At 26.4% G+C, this 16,874-nt stretch overlaps 5 protein-coding genes across 7 annotated transcripts; 2 read left to right on the top strand and 3 right to left on the bottom strand.

Moving 5' to 3' along the window:
* Positions 1-642: 642 nt before the first annotated feature.
* On the bottom strand, positions 643-2,252 carry LOC130675189 (KRR1 small subunit processome component homolog). Its single transcript, XM_057480729.1, has 2 exons — positions 2,044-2,252; positions 643-1,966 (listed from the first exon to the last, which is right to left on the bottom strand). The coding sequence occupies exon 2, from the start codon at positions 1,909-1,911 to the stop codon at positions 859-861; it is 1,053 nt and encodes a 350-aa protein (XP_057336712.1). The 5' UTR covers positions 1,912-1,966; positions 2,044-2,252; the 3' UTR covers positions 643-858.
* Positions 2,253-2,605: 353 nt separating this feature from the next.
* On the top strand, positions 2,606-4,469 carry LOC130675190 (histidine protein methyltransferase 1 homolog). Its single transcript, XM_057480730.1, has 6 exons — positions 2,606-2,773; positions 2,868-3,095; positions 3,176-3,336; positions 3,857-4,095; positions 4,155-4,270; positions 4,331-4,469. The coding sequence occupies exons 1-6, from the start codon at positions 2,734-2,736 to the stop codon at positions 4,363-4,365; spliced, it is 819 nt and encodes a 272-aa protein (XP_057336713.1). The 5' UTR covers positions 2,606-2,733; the 3' UTR covers positions 4,366-4,469.
* LOC130675191 (pyridoxine/pyridoxamine 5'-phosphate oxidase) lies at positions 4,462-6,559 on the bottom strand. Of its 2 annotated transcripts, XM_057480731.1 has the most exons (7): positions 6,413-6,559; positions 6,174-6,336; positions 5,309-5,465; positions 5,134-5,233; positions 5,010-5,063; positions 4,745-4,944; positions 4,462-4,627 (listed from the first exon to the last, which is right to left on the bottom strand). In XM_057480731.1, exons 2-7 carry the CDS (start codon positions 6,286-6,288, stop codon positions 4,462-4,464), a joined length of 792 nt encoding a protein of 263 aa, XP_057336714.1. In that variant the 5' UTR covers positions 6,289-6,336; positions 6,413-6,559. The 2 variants fall into 2 exon arrangements, with proteins under 2 accessions (XP_057336714.1, XP_057336715.1); XM_057480732.1 differs by having other exon boundaries at positions 6,174-6,438.
* A 710-nt stretch (positions 6,560-7,269) lies between these two features.
* On the bottom strand, positions 7,270-10,204 carry LOC130675192 (signal recognition particle receptor subunit beta). Its single transcript, XM_057480733.1, has 4 exons — positions 10,008-10,204; positions 9,469-9,632; positions 8,066-8,205; positions 7,270-7,698 (listed from the first exon to the last, which is right to left on the bottom strand). The coding sequence occupies exons 1-4, from the start codon at positions 10,099-10,101 to the stop codon at positions 7,365-7,367; spliced, it is 732 nt and encodes a 243-aa protein (XP_057336716.1). The 5' UTR covers positions 10,102-10,204; the 3' UTR covers positions 7,270-7,364.
* A 1,740-nt stretch (positions 10,205-11,944) lies between these two features.
* On the top strand, positions 11,945-16,827 carry LOC130675188 (XK-related protein 6). 2 transcript variants are annotated; one of them, XM_057480728.1, is made up of 5 exons: positions 11,945-12,172; positions 12,239-12,539; positions 13,506-13,830; positions 13,901-14,056; positions 14,887-16,827. In XM_057480728.1, exons 1-5 carry the CDS (start codon positions 12,123-12,125, stop codon positions 15,393-15,395), a joined length of 1,341 nt encoding a protein of 446 aa, XP_057336711.1. In that variant the 5' UTR covers positions 11,945-12,122; the 3' UTR covers positions 15,396-16,827. The 2 variants fall into 2 exon arrangements, with proteins under 2 accessions (XP_057336711.1, XP_057336709.1); XM_057480726.1 differs by having other exon boundaries at positions 12,236-12,539.
* Positions 16,828-16,874: the final 47 nt, after the last annotated feature.

Below are 16,874 nucleotides of genomic sequence, written 5' to 3'. Positions count from 1 at the left end.
CATGTGCAATTTTTTCAAATATTTTTTTTTTGATAATTTATCTGTTGAAAAATAATCAAAAATTTATTAGTCGGCTAACTTATGATTCTGAAGTTAGCGGACAATTAACAATTTTTGAATTTTTTTTCTAACAGATCAATTACAAAAAAAAAAAAAAAAAAAAATGCACATGTAGAAAATTTAAAAAACTACAAGTGCAATTTTTTCAAATATTTTTTTTTTCATAATTTATCGTTTTTAAAAGGATCAAAAAATTATTAGTCGGCTAACTTCAGTATCATAAAATTATATGTAAATATCGCAATTTATTTTTATTATTATCATAATTAAAATTCGGATACTTAATTAATAATTATAATGTAATATAGTAAATTAAGTAATTAATTTGTTTTTATAAATTTTGCCGGCTGGCAAAAAAAAATAAATTAGTAATTAAGAAGTTGAATGTATGAATGCCGGAATATGATAAATCGAATGTAATTAATTTGTGTGTTAACGTTAATCAATAACTGATAGTCTCATTAAGTAGATTAATTATTACTGTAATTGACTAATTAATAAATTAGGTAAAGTGTTTTTGTAAAAAAAAAAGTAACAAAATAAAAATTTAATTGTTTTGTTAATATTCCTCTTGATTTTTCTAATGATAATTAATTACGCTCGCAAATATAATTAATAACTAGTTTTCACTTAATTACTTCCAATTATCGGTTGGTAATTTCCTGGAATTTAATTTAATAAATTTGGCGCGAAAAAAATTAATTTAAACAATTATTTTTTTTAATAAGAAAATTTATAAAAAATCAATAAAATTTTAAATTAATTTTTATTATTAATTACAATAAATTCTAAAAAAATTTATTTAAATTTACGTTTTTTTTTTAAACTCTTATTGATCTTGTCCTTGAGTTTGTCAACATCAAGAGCACCAGCATCGACATCTTTCCGTTTCTTGTCATCACTAGACTCTTCCGGTGGAACGAAAGCCTGCTGGCGCCTGTCCTGTCTCTTCTTCTCAGCCTCCTGGTGCTTCTCGTCGATCTCCTTCTTCTGCTTGGCCCTCTTCTGCTCCTTAGTCAGGAAGTACTCGCCACTGGCCAGCTGCTTGTCCATTTTACTCTCAGCCTGCGGGGGCGGGAACGGAGTGTACTCTTTCTTCTCCTTCTTCTTCAGCGGCTGCTTCCTCTTTGAAATATTCTTGCTCTTAAACTTGGGGAGGAACCTGTCCCAGTTCTCGTTCTTTAGCTTCGGGTCTTTGGCCAGCTCGCGCTTTATCATCAGCGCCTTGATGTTGTAAATTGGGTGGATGTTATTCATCGTGTCCTCGACTATTTTCCGCACCTGCTGCAGTCCCTTGTAGGGACCGACTGCGGACACGGTCTGGCCCTGGACCAGGACATAGCAATTGGTCAGCAGCTCGATTGACTTCAACGTCGCACCATTCGGCCCGATAATTCTCTGTCGTCTCTTTATAAATTTGTCTTTATTTCGCACTAAACTACCGATTTTTATTATGTCCGCGTCAATGTCGTCCTGCAGGACTCTGACCGCCTGTTCAAACGGCACCGACCGCGACAGTAATTTTATAAACTGCTTGGCTTTGATAATAACATACGGGTCCCAGGTTTTCCTGGTGGTTTTTACTCTCATGCTGCCCTCCATCAAATCTAACTCGGGTTTTATTCCGTATTTATCGAAGGCCTTTTGCACCAGAGGCCAGCATTCCTTTAAATAATTTTCACGGTACCTGGGAAACAAAGTTGCAAATGAACTCTCTTCTAGCAGACGATTCGGATTGTCCTCGGGCTTGAACTCGGGGATTTTTAATGCCCAGGCATTTTCTACTGGTCCACTGGGTCCTGCATCTTCTGACTCTGAGTCACTCATATTTTTATTCGATTTTTTTTTCATGGCAATTTTTTATTTTAAAAATTTGAATTTTTTATTTTTCCCGCGATAATTTAAACTGCAAGAAAAATTGTAAAGAATTAAATTTTTAATTAATTTATGACAAATATCAAAGATATGACAGAAATTACTTACATTTTTTTTTAAATTAAATAATTTTTTTTTTCCGTCAAAATTCAAAATTTTTTTTATTACTGTCATAAATGTTTAGTTTATTATTACAAACATAATTTAACGTTCGTAATTAGTAATTTTAAGTTAATTAATGAGATAAAAATTACAATCACAGGTTAGAAAAAATTTTTACAAATAAACTTGGACATTAAACTTCAACTTTTAAACTCAAATTTAATTTACGCGTAATTATTGTTATGATTAATTAGTAATTTGTTATAATTGTCAATTGTTAATTAATTAATATACTTAATTATTATTATTTTAATAACAAACACACGTGTGTCACGTGAAATTACTGATAAATTATGGAGTAGAAGAGAGAGGTCGCTTAGTTGTCATTTAAATTTCGCGCATGCGCGCCAAATTGCACGGGCGGCAAATTCAAAAACTTGAATTTTTTATTTTAAAAAATTAATTATTTATTCTTAAAAAATTAATTATTTTTATTTTTATTCTTATAATTAATAATTTTTTGTAATTATAATTCAAAATTCAAAATTCAAAAGAAAAATTCACACCGTGGCCATTTCTATGAAGTTCAGAGACGACAATCTTGCACGTGTAAGATTATTTTTATTTATTTCAAATTATTATTAAAAAATAATCCAGATATTAATTATATATTTGATATATATAAAATATATCAAAATGTTCAAATTCTGCTTTTCTGAAGATGAAAAAAAACCAGGTAATTAATAATCAATAGTTTATCTAAAATAATATTTATTAAATGAGAGGTTAAGTTTTAAAAAACACGCGGGAAATTTGAATTCATTTTTAAGACGACAAGCAGCAGAGTAACTTGACGTGGTTCCCTGCTACGAAGATTGATGTAACTGATGAGCAAATTAAAATTACTGATGACTGTGTATCGATTGATGTCACCGAAGATGTCAATTTGAAAGTGATAAATGTTGACAATCTTGTGCTAGATCTCAACAATGACAAGTACGAAAATATTATTAAAGCTGAGTCGCAACATTCTGATTTACTTCCTGCTGTTTATGAAGGTATGAAATTTATTAATTAATTATTTTGTACATCAATTAGTCAATTTAATTAATGCAATATTTTATTTTTAATTTTGAAGGCGGGTTAAAAATATGGGAGTGCAGTTTTGATTTGATAAAATATTTAAATCATCAAGACATTGATTTTAAAAATCTAAAAGTCCTTGATCTAGGATGTGGCGCAGGAATCGTTGGTATTTTTTTATTATTAAAAGGATCTACTGTTCATTTTCAAGACTACGTGAGTAATTTTTTTAAAAAACGCGGGATTATTTCAAAAATTTAAAAATTAATAATTTTTTAAAAATTGCGGGATTATTTTTAAAATTTAAAAATTAATAATTTTTTAAAAATTGCGGGATTATTTTTAAAATTTAAAAATTAATAATTTTATAAAACGCGCGGAATTATTTTTAAAATTTAAAAATTAATAATTTTTTAAAAATTGCGGGATTATTTTTAAAATTTAAAAATTAATAATTTTTTAAAAATTGCAGGATTATTTTAAAAATTTAAAAATTAATAATTTTATAAAAATTGCGGGATTATTTTTAAAATTTAAAAATTAATAATTTTATAAAAAGCGCGGGATTATTTTTAAAATTAAAAAATTAATAATTTTTTAAAAAGCGCGGGATAGTTTTTAAATTTTAAAATTAAAAATTTTATAAAAAGCGCCGGATTATTTTTAAAATTTAAAAATTAATAATTTTATAAAAAGCGCGGGATGGATTTAAAATTAAAAATTTAATTTTTTACAGAATAATGAAGTCATTCAATTAGTGACGATACCGAACGTCGCTTTAAATATTCAAAGCTCTGACGACATAAATAAAATATCAGAATTTTACTCCGGTGACTGGGAATCTTTCGACGAATTATTAACAAGAGAAAATAATTACTATGATCTAATTCTGAGTTGCGAGACAATTTACAATACAGACAATCATAAAAAATTATACGAAATATTCAAGAGACATCTGAAGCCTACAGGAGTTGGGTAAAATCATTATCACTAATTAATAATTAATAAATTAATTAATTGAACTTAAATTGCAGATACGTAGCAGGTAAAAGTTATTACTTTGGCGTCGGCGGTAACATGAGAGAATTTGAAAATTTAATAAAACAAGACAGTAAATTAAGTGTAAAAAACGTGTGGAAAAGTGAGCAAGGTAATTAAATTTAATTCATTAATTACAGCTTCTAAAAAAAATATGTTATTTATTTTCTAGGACTGCAGCGGGAAATTTTAAAACTGACCCAGTAGTTTTTCTGTAAGCGGCTTTATAAATTTTTTGAACAAAATAATAAACAACAAATGCATTAATTTGATGTTATTTTACTTAATTAATTAATTAATTAATTAAGGCGACAGCCGTTCATAGACCCAACCATTGTCTCCTTGATGCACCAGAATGTTGTCAATTTTTTCATGAGGACCCGGACGACGGAATCGAATGCGATCATGCAACCGGTCGCTCTGCCCCTGCCAAAATTCGACTGTTTTTGGAATTACAATAAAACCTCCCCTGTAAAAAAAAATATTCATACATATATTTGATATATTTTCCATAAGTATCACCGCTGGCTGCATTGCGCGTGAATTGAAGTAAATAATTTTTTTTAAACTTTAAAATATAAATTACCAGCATGGAGGACGCGGTACTTTTCCATCAGGAAACTGCGCCAACAATTCGCGTTCTTTAATCATCAGCGATTCTCTCCCCGCGATAACAGAACTCTGTTTACTCGCGTGAGCTCCAACTTGACTCGCAAATGGCCGTGATAAAAAATAATTATCTGAGTCTTCAGCAGATGTCTTTTCTACGCTGCCTTCAATTCGTACCTTAATTAAAAAAATTTAATTACCACAAAATTAATTAATAAATAAATAAATTCATTAAAATTTACAGTTCGTCGTAAGGGTTCCCAGAAAAATGTCAATGCAGCCACTGGATTTTCAGCCTGAAAAATTAAATCACTTAATAAATAAATAAATCAATTAATAAATTAATTAATTAATTAATTAACTTACTAATTCACGTCCTTTGCGGCTTTCATAATTAGTATAGAATTTGAAACCTTTATCACTGAATCCTTTTAGCAAAACTGGTCGTACTGACGGTAGGCCATCTCTTAAATAAATTGATAGATTTATTAATTACTAAGTACACTGAGTAATTAATTAGGGAATGGTAATTATCAATTACTTTGTAGCCGTTCCAACGCACATGGCATTGGGCTCCTGGATACCTGGAGTTTTACTGGCGACTTCGAACCATGTTTTGAATTGTCCTATTGGTTCTTTACAATCTAATTGATCTTCAGTAAATGTTTCACTTTTATCTTTATATTTTATTCTCATACCTAAAAAAAAATTTGATTCATTAATAATTTTAATTGTCGTTGATTTTTTAATTAATAAATTTACTGGATATGCTGTCAAATGATCCCAACAATTTCATACCACAAGTGATTCCTACAAATTCTACCGACATCTGATCCCATCAACAATTGATCAATTGATTTTTATCAACTAATTAACAGTGAATTTTAATTACTCATGTCATAGTAATTAATTAATAATTAATTATTTTATAAATTTGTCAGTGGGATCAATTGTGTGATTATTTGCCGGGGATCAATTGTCTGGGATCAGTTGTCATGGAATCAATTTACTGTCTAATTAAATAAATTATGATCCTGAAGTGGAGTAAAAATTTTTGGATTTTTTTTTTCAACAAATAAATTACAAAAAAAAAAAACTAAAAATATGCACGTGTAGAAAATTCAAAAAACTAAAGGCGCGATTTTTAAAAATGATTTATTATTTAAAAAAAAATTCAAAATATGCACGTGTAGAAAATTTAAAAAACTAAAGGCGCGATTTTTAAAAATAATTTATTTAAAAAAAAATTCAAAAATTATTAAACGTCAGTTGAGTGTCAAAAAATTAATTTTTCAAATCTCTGCTACTCGGGCTGTCAAAAATAAAATTATTTAAATATTTTTATATATTTTTTATATTAAGAAAATTGTTTGTAAAAATTTACGAGTGTTTGTAAAAAAAATTACCTCCCAGATCGACATTTATTGAGCTGCCAGATGAGATCGACATTTTTTTAAATATTTTATTACTCCGTTCAATAAATTCTGTGATAAATCTTAACCTAGTACTAAATACTGCCATATATATATTGTATACTATTTACTATATGCGTACTATATATTTATGTGACTGAAAAAAAGTACCGACAATTAGAACCTTGACAAAAAAAACAATAAACAAAAACAAAAACAAAAACAAAAGATACTTGGACTTGTTGCAGTAATTTCAATTACGTAAGTAAGAAAAAAATTCATACTTTTTATGTAAATACATATATATATACATATTTATGTTTCTGTACCAATAATCTAATCTATTGTCCAGAGATTGCGACGTCACGCAAAAAAAAAGTTTAAATATATAAAAAAATATAATGAAAATTTATGTAATTTATAAGGTTACAATTTAAAAAGTGATTACTGAGTATTCAAAAATTTTTTGTGATTTTTTAGTGAAGATGAAAAAAATAAATTTACATTTTTTGAAAATAAACGAGTATTGATATTTCGTAAATCAGCTGATAAAATATATGAGTGATATTTATTTGTGATTTAAATTTAAAAGTAATTCAAATTTTCATTTCATATATTTCTATATTTAATTAATATAAAAATTAATTTCTTATTTTTTTTAGAAAAATTAATTGATAAATTTCTAATTAATTTTAGTGACAGCGAAATTAAGACAAAAAAATTAAATTATTTAATTAATAATTAAAATGTAAATTTTACCAATTTATTTTTTTTTTTAAATAACGAGCGAATTTTTTTTAATTGATAAAAAAATTATGATACTGAAGTTAGCCGACGTCTAATAATTTTTGAACTCAATTTGAAACGATAAATAATAAAAAAAAAAATATTTAAAAAAATTGCACATATAGTTTTTTAAATTTTCTACATGTGCATTTTTTTAGTTTTTTTTTTTTTTTAAATTAAACCGTTGAAAAAAAAATCCGAAAATTATCAATTATCTGTTAACTTCAGGATCATAAAAAAATTACTGATTTATTTATTAAAATAATTAATTAAGAGGGAGATTAATTAATAAAAAATTATCTAAGGAAATATTATATTTTATTAATAAAATAAATGAGCATTAAGTATATAAAAAAAATATGACAAGACATTGATAATAGTAATTAAAATTTCAAGTAATTAAGCAATTTTTTCAAGCCAATCATTAACTTTTACAATATCAGCAGAAGTATCGGATTCCTTATCAAAAGCACTGGATTCAGCGAATTCAATTTTGGTATTCAAATGAGAAAATTCAAAATCTTTTCCCTGTATTCCGATGAAAGATGATGCTGTTGTAGCGTCAGTTGCTTCTAATTGATTGGATTTAGTAACGCGAACTAGATTCATTTCTTTTTCAATCATCGTTTTAATGACAGCACTGCCTTTGGCCATAGTTTGGTCTTGTTTGTTGCAGAGAATTAACACGGGAATCTTTTGAATTTTTGAATCTGTCAGTATGTTGTATAAAAATCTATAAGAAAAAATAAAATTAATTTTTGTAATTTATCATTTCACTGCAAAAAATCGGAAGTGAATTCGGAGTGATTGCGGATTTTATTTAAATTCAAATTTACTCCATCACTCGAAGTTTTAAAAAAAAACAATCCGCATATGGAGTCAAAAAGAAGTTTGTTTTTTTTAGTAAAATTTCGGAGTGATCTGGATTTTATTTAAATCCGGAGTTTTAATATTCAAATAAATTCCCCTTCGGAGTTGATTTTACTCAGGGAATTAAATAATTACAGTCATCTGCTCCGACTTGACGGAGATAATCCGCATTCACTGCAAATTTTTTGCAGTATAGATAATTAGTAATTTATATGAATTTTTTTAATTACTCAGTAACATCACGTATATCTTTTTGTATAGAAACCGAATCTATCACATAAATTAAACCAATAGCCTGTGTCTTATATTTATCAATAAATTTGTATCGTAAACGTTCATGACCAGGGATATCGACTACTTGTAGACTTTTCTGAAAAAAAAATATAAATAACAATTAATTGACTTAATTAAAAATTAAACTGCACATAAATTTAAATATTGCCAGTATAGTTTATAAATAAAAATATAAATTACCTCTGAGTAACTCTGACCCGCCAAAGTAAAATTTAAAAATTTTGAATTTTTATGATTCAGTCAGCAGACAATTAGAAATTTTCGGAATTTTTTCAACGAATCAATTATAAAAAAACAAAAACTAAAAATATGCACATGTAGAAAATTTTAAAAACTACAGGTGCAATTTTTTCAAATTCTTTTTTTTATAATTTATTATTTTTTCAAATTTTTATGACGTTTATGGAAATTTAAAGTCATGTAAAAATAAAAGTAATTTTTGGATTTATTTAAAAATCACAAGTTATAAAAAAAGAAATTTTTTTAAAAATTGCACTTATAGTTTTTTAAATTTTCTTCATGTGCATATTTTTAGTTTTTTTTTTTCTTCAAATTAATTGTGGAAAACAATCCGAAAATTTTAAGTTGTCTGCTAATTCAGGATCATAATTTTTTATGATCCTGAAGTTAGCAGACAGTTAGTAATTTTTGGATTTTTTTTTTCAAGTCAATTACAAAAAAAAAAAAAATCTAAAAATATGCACATATAGAAAATTTAAAAAACTACAGGTGCAATTTTTTCAAATATTTTTTTTTTTACAGATTATCGTCTAAAAAAAAAATTCAAAAATTATTAGACGTCTGCTAATTTCAGTACCATATTTTTTTAATGATCCTGAAGTTAACAGACAATTTAAAATTTTTGGATTTCTTTTTTCAACAAACAAATTACAAAAAACAAAAAATAAAAAAATGCACACAGAAAATTTAAAAAACCACAGGTGCAATTTTTTCAAATATTTTTTGTTTTATATTTTACCGTTTAAAAAAAAATCAGAAAATTATTAGACGGCGGCTAACTTCAGTATCATATTTTTTTATGATACTGAAGTTAACCGGCGATTAATAATTTTTGGATTTATTTTAAAATGACAAATTATAAAAAATTGCACTTATAGTTTTTAAAATTTTATTCATGTGCATATTTTTAGTTTTTTTTTTTTCTTCGAATTAATTGTGAAAAACAATCCGAAAATTTTAAGGATCATAATTTTTTAAAAATTAAAACCAAAAATTCAAAAGTGACTCCAATTTTTTCCAGTATTCAAATTCTTATGACAGTCAAAGTTACTCGAGTAAAAAAATTAAAATTTTATTGTAATTAAAATAAAAAACTCACATCATTGACATCAATATCACCGATATTTTCTTTTGCAGATGTATAGGTTTCAATAAATTTATCATGGACTAAACGCGCGTACAGAAGAGTTTTTCCAGCATCACTCAAGCCCGTGACCAGAATACTGCGTCCTGCAGATTTTCTTTTCCGCCATGTGAAGAAAACTGAAAATAATTTTTTATATTAATTCAAAAACCAAAAATATGTGGACATGGAAATTTAAAATTAATCAGCACAAAATAAATTATAAGACTCGCAAGTGTCAAATGCATAAATTTCTAGTATGATTTTATTATTATAAGCAACAGTAATAACTTTTTTTAACTGAAACTGATAAAAAAATTGATATGTACTCGTTTTTGTATTACATGTATTATTACAATGTATTGTGTGCGTATTTTTTATTTATAATACTACTGATGTTTTATAATTATTGTAAATACTATGAAATACGTTTGTCTTAAATAAATTTTTATAATTTTTATTTTTCGGTTTATTTATTTATGGTTAAATTTATGATCATTGATAAAAATAATTACCTAGAGTTAGAAGAATCACAAAGACAGCAATTATTATTCCAATGTACTGGGAAAAAACATTTGTTTCACTCAAAAATTCGTTTGTTTGCTCCATGTTTATATTTATAGCAAAATAGATTTCAAATTCTAATTTACAATAATGAAACAGCTGTATTTTTTTTTTTAAATAATAATAATAAAAATGTCCATGTGTCTGTTTTGCGGGCTGCCAAAATTATAAAAAAAATGTCACTAAATATATGAGGCGGTAAAACAAAACGAAAAGTATGGAACTAGATGCTAGTGACAGGAATTTCTTTATGATCCTGAAGTTAAAAGACTATTAAATTTTTTTGAATTTTTTTTTTATACAAATAAAATAAAAAAAAAAAAACTAAAAATATGCATGTGTAGAAAATTTACAAAACTACATGTGCATTTTTTTAAATATATTTTTTTTTAATGTATCGATTTTTAAAAAAATTCAAACATTATTAGACGGCTTCAGTATCATATTTTCTTTTCCCGACTGTCAGTTGGGATATTTGTTATTTAGAAGGAATATTTTAAATAAATTACAATATTTAAATTTAAAAAAATGCGCGTACGGATCTTGCATTTATTGAAATGCGCATTTTTTAATTTTTACTCCACTTACATTTTATTCATTTATTATAAAATTTGAAAAAACTGACAACTGTCAGCTATTTCACTCATTAGTAAAATATTTAAAATATATAATTATTTTTAATTAACAAAGTAAATACTGAACTGACAGACAAAAATTTTGTAAGATGCATGAAAAGAATTTTAAAAAATTTAAAAATCGAGATTTCTATTTTTAAATCATGATCCTGGAGTGAGCAGACGATTAAAAAGTTTGGATTTTTTTTTGAACAAGTAAATTTGAAAAAAAAAAAAAAAAATCAAAAATTGCACCTATAGCTTTTTTAATTTTCTACATGTGCATTTTTTTGGTTTAGTTTTTTTTTAAATTGATTTGTTGAAAAAAGAATCCAAAAATTGTTATACTGAAGTCCGCGGACGTCTAATAGTTTTTAGATTTTTTCTAAAAACGATAAATTTCAAAAAAAAAATATTTAAAAAAATTTCACTTGTAGTTTTTTAAATTTTCTACCTGTGCATATTTTTTTTTAAATTCTATTATTGAAAAAAAAAATTCAAAAATTGCACCTATAGCTTTTTTAATTTTCTACATGTGCATTTTTTTGGTTTAGTTTTTTTTTTAAATTTATTTGTTGAAAAAAAAATCCAAAAATTGTTAGACGTCGGCTTATTGTGATACTGAAGTCCGCGGACGTCTAATAGTTTTTGGATTTTTCTAAAAACGATAAATTTCAAAAAAAAAATATTTTAAAAAATTGCACTTGTAGTTTTTTAAATTTTCTACCTGTGCATATTTTTTTTTTAAATTCTATTATTGAAAAATAAATTCAAAAATTTTAATTGCCTGTCAACTTCAGGATCATGATACTGAAGTTAGCAGACGTCTAATAATTTTTGGATTTTTTATTAGACGATAGAAGATAAAAAAAAAATATTTGAAAAAATTGCACCTGTAGTTTTTTAAATTTTCTACATGTGCATATTTTTATTTTTTTTTTTTACAATTGATTTATTGAAATACGAAAATTCAAAAATTTTTAAATGTCTGCTAACTTCAGGATCATGATCCTGAAGTTACTAGACAATTTATAATTTTAGGATTTTTCTTTACAACAAATTTATAAGAAAAAAAAAAAACTAAAAAAATGCACATGTAGAAAACTGAAAAAACTATATATGCAATTTTTCAAAATACTTTTTTTTTTATTATTTATATTTAAAAAACAAAAATCCAAAAATTATTTGACGTCGGCTAACTTCAGTATCATTCAGGATCATGGCTAATTTCAGTGTCATTTTAAAATCTCCATTTCTATGTAACTACAACACACCATATCTACATGTCATACAAAATATAACCATTTATAGTTTTGTTTGCTTTCAAATTTATTTTTTGTTTACTCATCACCAATTAATCATCCGCTATGTATTATTTATAATTAAAAACCTCAGTACCTATAAAAAAAAATACTCAACTGAAAACTCCGCAAATAATTGAAAGTCTGCTCAATGGAATTAAATCATCTCGACAAGGAATCGAATCTTCATATGAGAAAACTGTAATTATTTATAAAAATATTTTTTATCCTGGACACAATTATTATCTAGTATTTTTAAAAAAGTAGATCACAAGAACATGATCCAAGTGACAACTGTGAACTTGATGGAGTTTTTCCCATACCAAACTTCAATGCTGATGTTACTGATGTACCAGACAACAAAGCACTTGTCACTCGATTTGACATTTTCTTGATATTCGTATCAATAATAACTCATATCGTTGATTTGTGTACTGATTTAAATTTATCATGGAGATATTACGAGAAAGGACAATTTACATATTTTTTTATCACCACCGCATTCTTATTTATTCCGTCTTTCATTAATATTATTGTCAGTATCAGAATGTATGAGCAGGACTCAGAGGTAAATTTATTTTTTTTTAATATTTATTAGGGTGACCCAAAAAAACCAACTATTTTTTTTTTCGAGTCTCTTATGAAAATTTGGTGGCTTACAATTTTTTAAGAAGCCTCTCCAAAAATCAGCTCGATAAAAAATTTTCAAGAGGTCGCTCAAGAATTTTGAAAATATCAAAAATGATTGGAATTTTTTGTTTCTGAATTTTTTCTTCCTCGTGGCAGCAATATTTTATATCTGTAAAATTATGACTATACTGAAATTTCAGCCCAATATTTAAATATTTAAACGGCGCTCAAGAATTTTGAATATTAACTGATAATATGTAACTAATACTTTGAATTAGTTTTTGTATTTTTTTATAACTCAATTACTGTCATTTCACTTAAATATAACTTTTGCATAACCGAAAATATACAGGACAGTCTTAAACAATAAAATTGGGTAAGTTTTGAATCAGCTAAAAAAACCTAAAAATTGAATTAAAAAATAAAAAAGTATGTAAATAACTTATTATTTCTATTTCTCGGATTGTATTTTTATTCATTATGATACAAATTGATGGTAAAAAAATTGAGAAGGTTTATTATTAATATTCAAGGGTCGCTCGAAAACATCCAAGAGACAGTACTCGGAAACATTCAAAATTCTTGAGCGACATTTAAATATTTTAATTTTGAGCTGAAATTTTCAGGGTAGTCATGATTTCATAAATATAAACTATAGCTGCCACGAGAAAGAAGAAATTTAGAACAAAAAAATCCTAATTTCGATGATTTTTTATATTTTCAAAATTCGTGAGCGACCTCTTGAAAATTTTTTATCGAGCTGATTTTTGGAGAGTCGTCTTGAAACATCTTAAACCAACAAATTTTCAGAAGAGACTCGAAAAAAAAAATAGTCTGTTTTTTTGGGTCACCCTATTATTTATAAAATTAATTGTTTATAATTAATAATTATTATTATTGACAGTCGAAGGCAGAGGGAGTAAAAAAGCAAACGCTGGCAAAACGGATCCTAAAACTAAAACTCTGCTGTCCATTTATTCTCGTGTTCCAATTAGCGCCGGTGCTGCGTTATTTTGACTGTCTTAAATACGCCTGCCAGTCGTATCAGTGCCGTAAAGATAAAGACAATTATGGACAAAAAAAATATTATGTTAAAATGTTAAAAGAGGAGCAAGATATCTCACTACTGAGAGTCTTTGAATGTTTTTTGGAAGCTGCTCCTCATCTGGTACTTCAGTTGACTCTTATTATTTACAGTTATGATGGCAATGTTACTGTTGACTCTATTTGTGAGTATTATTTATTATCTGTAATAATGTGTGATGATAATGATCAATTATTATTTTTTTTGTTACTTAGTTTTCCACCAATTAATCAGTATTATAAGTTCTCTGGGCAGCATGGGCTGGGCGATGTCCAGTTATCACAGGATAATTAGATTAGCACAAGGTGATAAAGAGAATATTAATTGTGCTGGTCAAGCAATACAATTTCTTTGGCATTTTTTTATTACTGGTATGTATTTACTTCGCTGACAATAATTAATTATTGTAATGAGTATTTTTTAATTTGTCTCTATGAGGGTGGGGAAAAAATTTATTTGAACTATGGGTTGTGGGTACTCTTTCCATAGGAAATTTGATGAGGAATTCAAAATAATGAGTCATTTTAGTGGTTTTTAAAAGTAATTTTTTTGTAAACTCTATTTATGAGTATTTTAAAAATTTATTTGAGCTATGGGTTGTGGGTACTCTTTCCACAGGAAATTTAATGAGGAATTCCAAAAATGAGTTATTTTGGTAGTTTTTGAAAATAATTTTTTTTTAAGCTCTATTTATAAGTATTTTAAAAATTTATTTGAGCTATGGGTTGTGGGTACTCTTTCCACAGGAAATTTAATGAGGAATTCAAAAAATGAGTTATTTTAGTAGTTTTTAAAAATAATTTTTTTTAATCTCTAGTTTTAAGTTTTTCAAAAATTTATTTGAACTATGGGTTGTGGGTACTCTTTCCACAGGAAATTTAATGAGGAATTCAAAAAATTGAGTTATTTTAGTGGTTTTTAAAAGTAATTTTTTTGTAAACTCTATTTATGAGTATTTTAAAAATTTATTCGAGCTATGGGTTGTGGGTACTCTTTCCACAGGAAATTTAATGAGGAATTCAAAATAATGAGTTATTTTGGTGGTTTTTAAAAATAAATTTTTTTTAAACTGTAGTTTGAAGTTTTTTAGAAATTTATTTGAGCTATGGGTTGTGGGTACTCATTTAAAATAATTTCTATCATAGAATAATAATAAACTATAATTAAAGTTTTAATTTTAATTGTAATAAATGAATTTCAGTATCAAGAATAGTATCAATAAGTGCAGCAGCAGCAATATTTACCATCTACACAACAATATTTTGTTTCATCCACTGGTTTATAATGACACTGTGGATCCTAAGTAAACCAGCAGGAGTAATACAATTCTGCCGGAATCAAAGCAGAGATCCACACACACCAATAACTATTTACGAGCGAATTGGCTACCATTTATTTTCCGCAATACTCGGCGTAGTTTACGTCTTCACTTACTTGAAACCAGCAGAGGGTGCGACATTTTACAAGCACATATTTTATTACACAATATGCGGAATCGAGAACGTGTCCGCGTGCATCGTCTGGGCGATCGCCGACTACAAGACTGTATTATTTTTACGCTACTACATACTCGTTATTTGTTTATGTATTGTGCCATTCGTGCTGGGGATCATCTGTATGATTGTTTATTACAAATTTTTCCACCCTACTCTCTCTAAAAACTCGCAAGTGCCTCAGGCGACTAGACAGTCTGATTCATTAAATATTTAAATGTATTTTACATTCTATTAATAATTAAAATTTTTATACTAACATTTAAAGTTGCATTTATGATACGTAAACTCATGCATTTACATTTTACATACAAATATTTTTATATTTTTATATATAAAATAAATATACACAGTAGACTGATTCAAAAAAATCGACTAATTTTTTTTTTCTTTATTATATCGAAAATATTGTTGGAAATGACGTAAAAAAAATACTGTGGAAGTTTGAGCTCTTAATATTAATATTAACAACTGCCGCATCGCGATTTTCTATTTCCCGTTTAAATAACGTGGGAAAATTTATTTTTTAAGCTTTGGAATTTTGTAGCTCTCGGTGGGACCAATACTTTTGAATGTTCAAGACATATTCTTATGGGAAATTTGACGCTCTACAAAAAAGGTCTCTTATAATTTTTCGATATTTTTATTTCTTCAAAAGTAATTCGAAGTTAAAATTAGATTGACGATAAATTTTTACATTTTTTAAATTTTTTGACGCAACCATCAACTTTATCCGAAAATTTTAGAGGACATTTTTTGTAGAGCATTTTATTTCCTACAACTTATCTCAGAGAAAATTTTCGATATTTCACTTAAGTCGTGTGTTATCCGCAATTAACTGAAAATTTTCTTAAATAATCTAAATTTTGTTGCTTAAAATTAATTACATTAAATTTTCAGTTAATTGCGAATAACTTACGACTTATGAGAAATATCGAAAATTTTCTCCGAGATAAGTTGTAGGAAATAAAATGCTCTACAAAAAATGTCCTCTAAAATTTTCGGATAAAGTTGATGGTTGCGTCAAAAAATTTAAAAAATGTAAAAATTTATCGTCAATCTAATTTTAACTTCGAATTACTTTTGAAGAAATAAAAATATCGAAAAATTATAAGAGACTTTTTTTGTAGAGCGTCAAATTTCCCATAAGAATATGTCTTGAACATTTGAAAGTATTGGTCCCACCGAGAGCTACAAAATTCCAAAGCTTAAAAAATAAATTTTCCCATGTTATTTAAACGGGAAATAGAAAATCGCGATGCTGCAGTTGTTAATTTTAATATTAAGAGCTCAAACTTTCACAGTATTTTTTTTTTTGTCATTTCCAACAATATTTTCGATATAATGAAGAAAAAAAAAAAATAGTCGATTTTTTTGAATCAGTCTAATACGCAATATAACTGACGCAGTGCGACGAAGTACAAAAAACGCAGGTCTGATACTTGAAGGAACTCGGGTTCGAATCCCGGCCTCGGTTTAAATTCATGTCAGACGACTAAACTATAAAAATAAATTCAATTCCCTATTGATTTTAAATATACAACATATATATGTGATATTTACTACCGGAATTAATGGCCAAACTTTTGATAAATAAATAAGTCTGAAAAATCCATGACCCCTCTGATTTTTTTTTAACTTAAAAAAATGAATGTAATAAATTTAAATGAAATAAATAACAATTATTAATTTTAGT

Source organism: Microplitis mediator, chromosome 9 (assembly GCF_029852145.1).
Source record: "Microplitis mediator isolate UGA2020A chromosome 9, iyMicMedi2.1, whole genome shotgun sequence".
Lineage (NCBI taxonomy): Eukaryota > Metazoa > Arthropoda > Insecta > Hymenoptera > Braconidae > Microplitis > Microplitis mediator.
The sequence above is the reverse complement of the archived record's forward strand: the minus strand, read 5'-3'. Positions and strand labels throughout refer to the sequence as shown.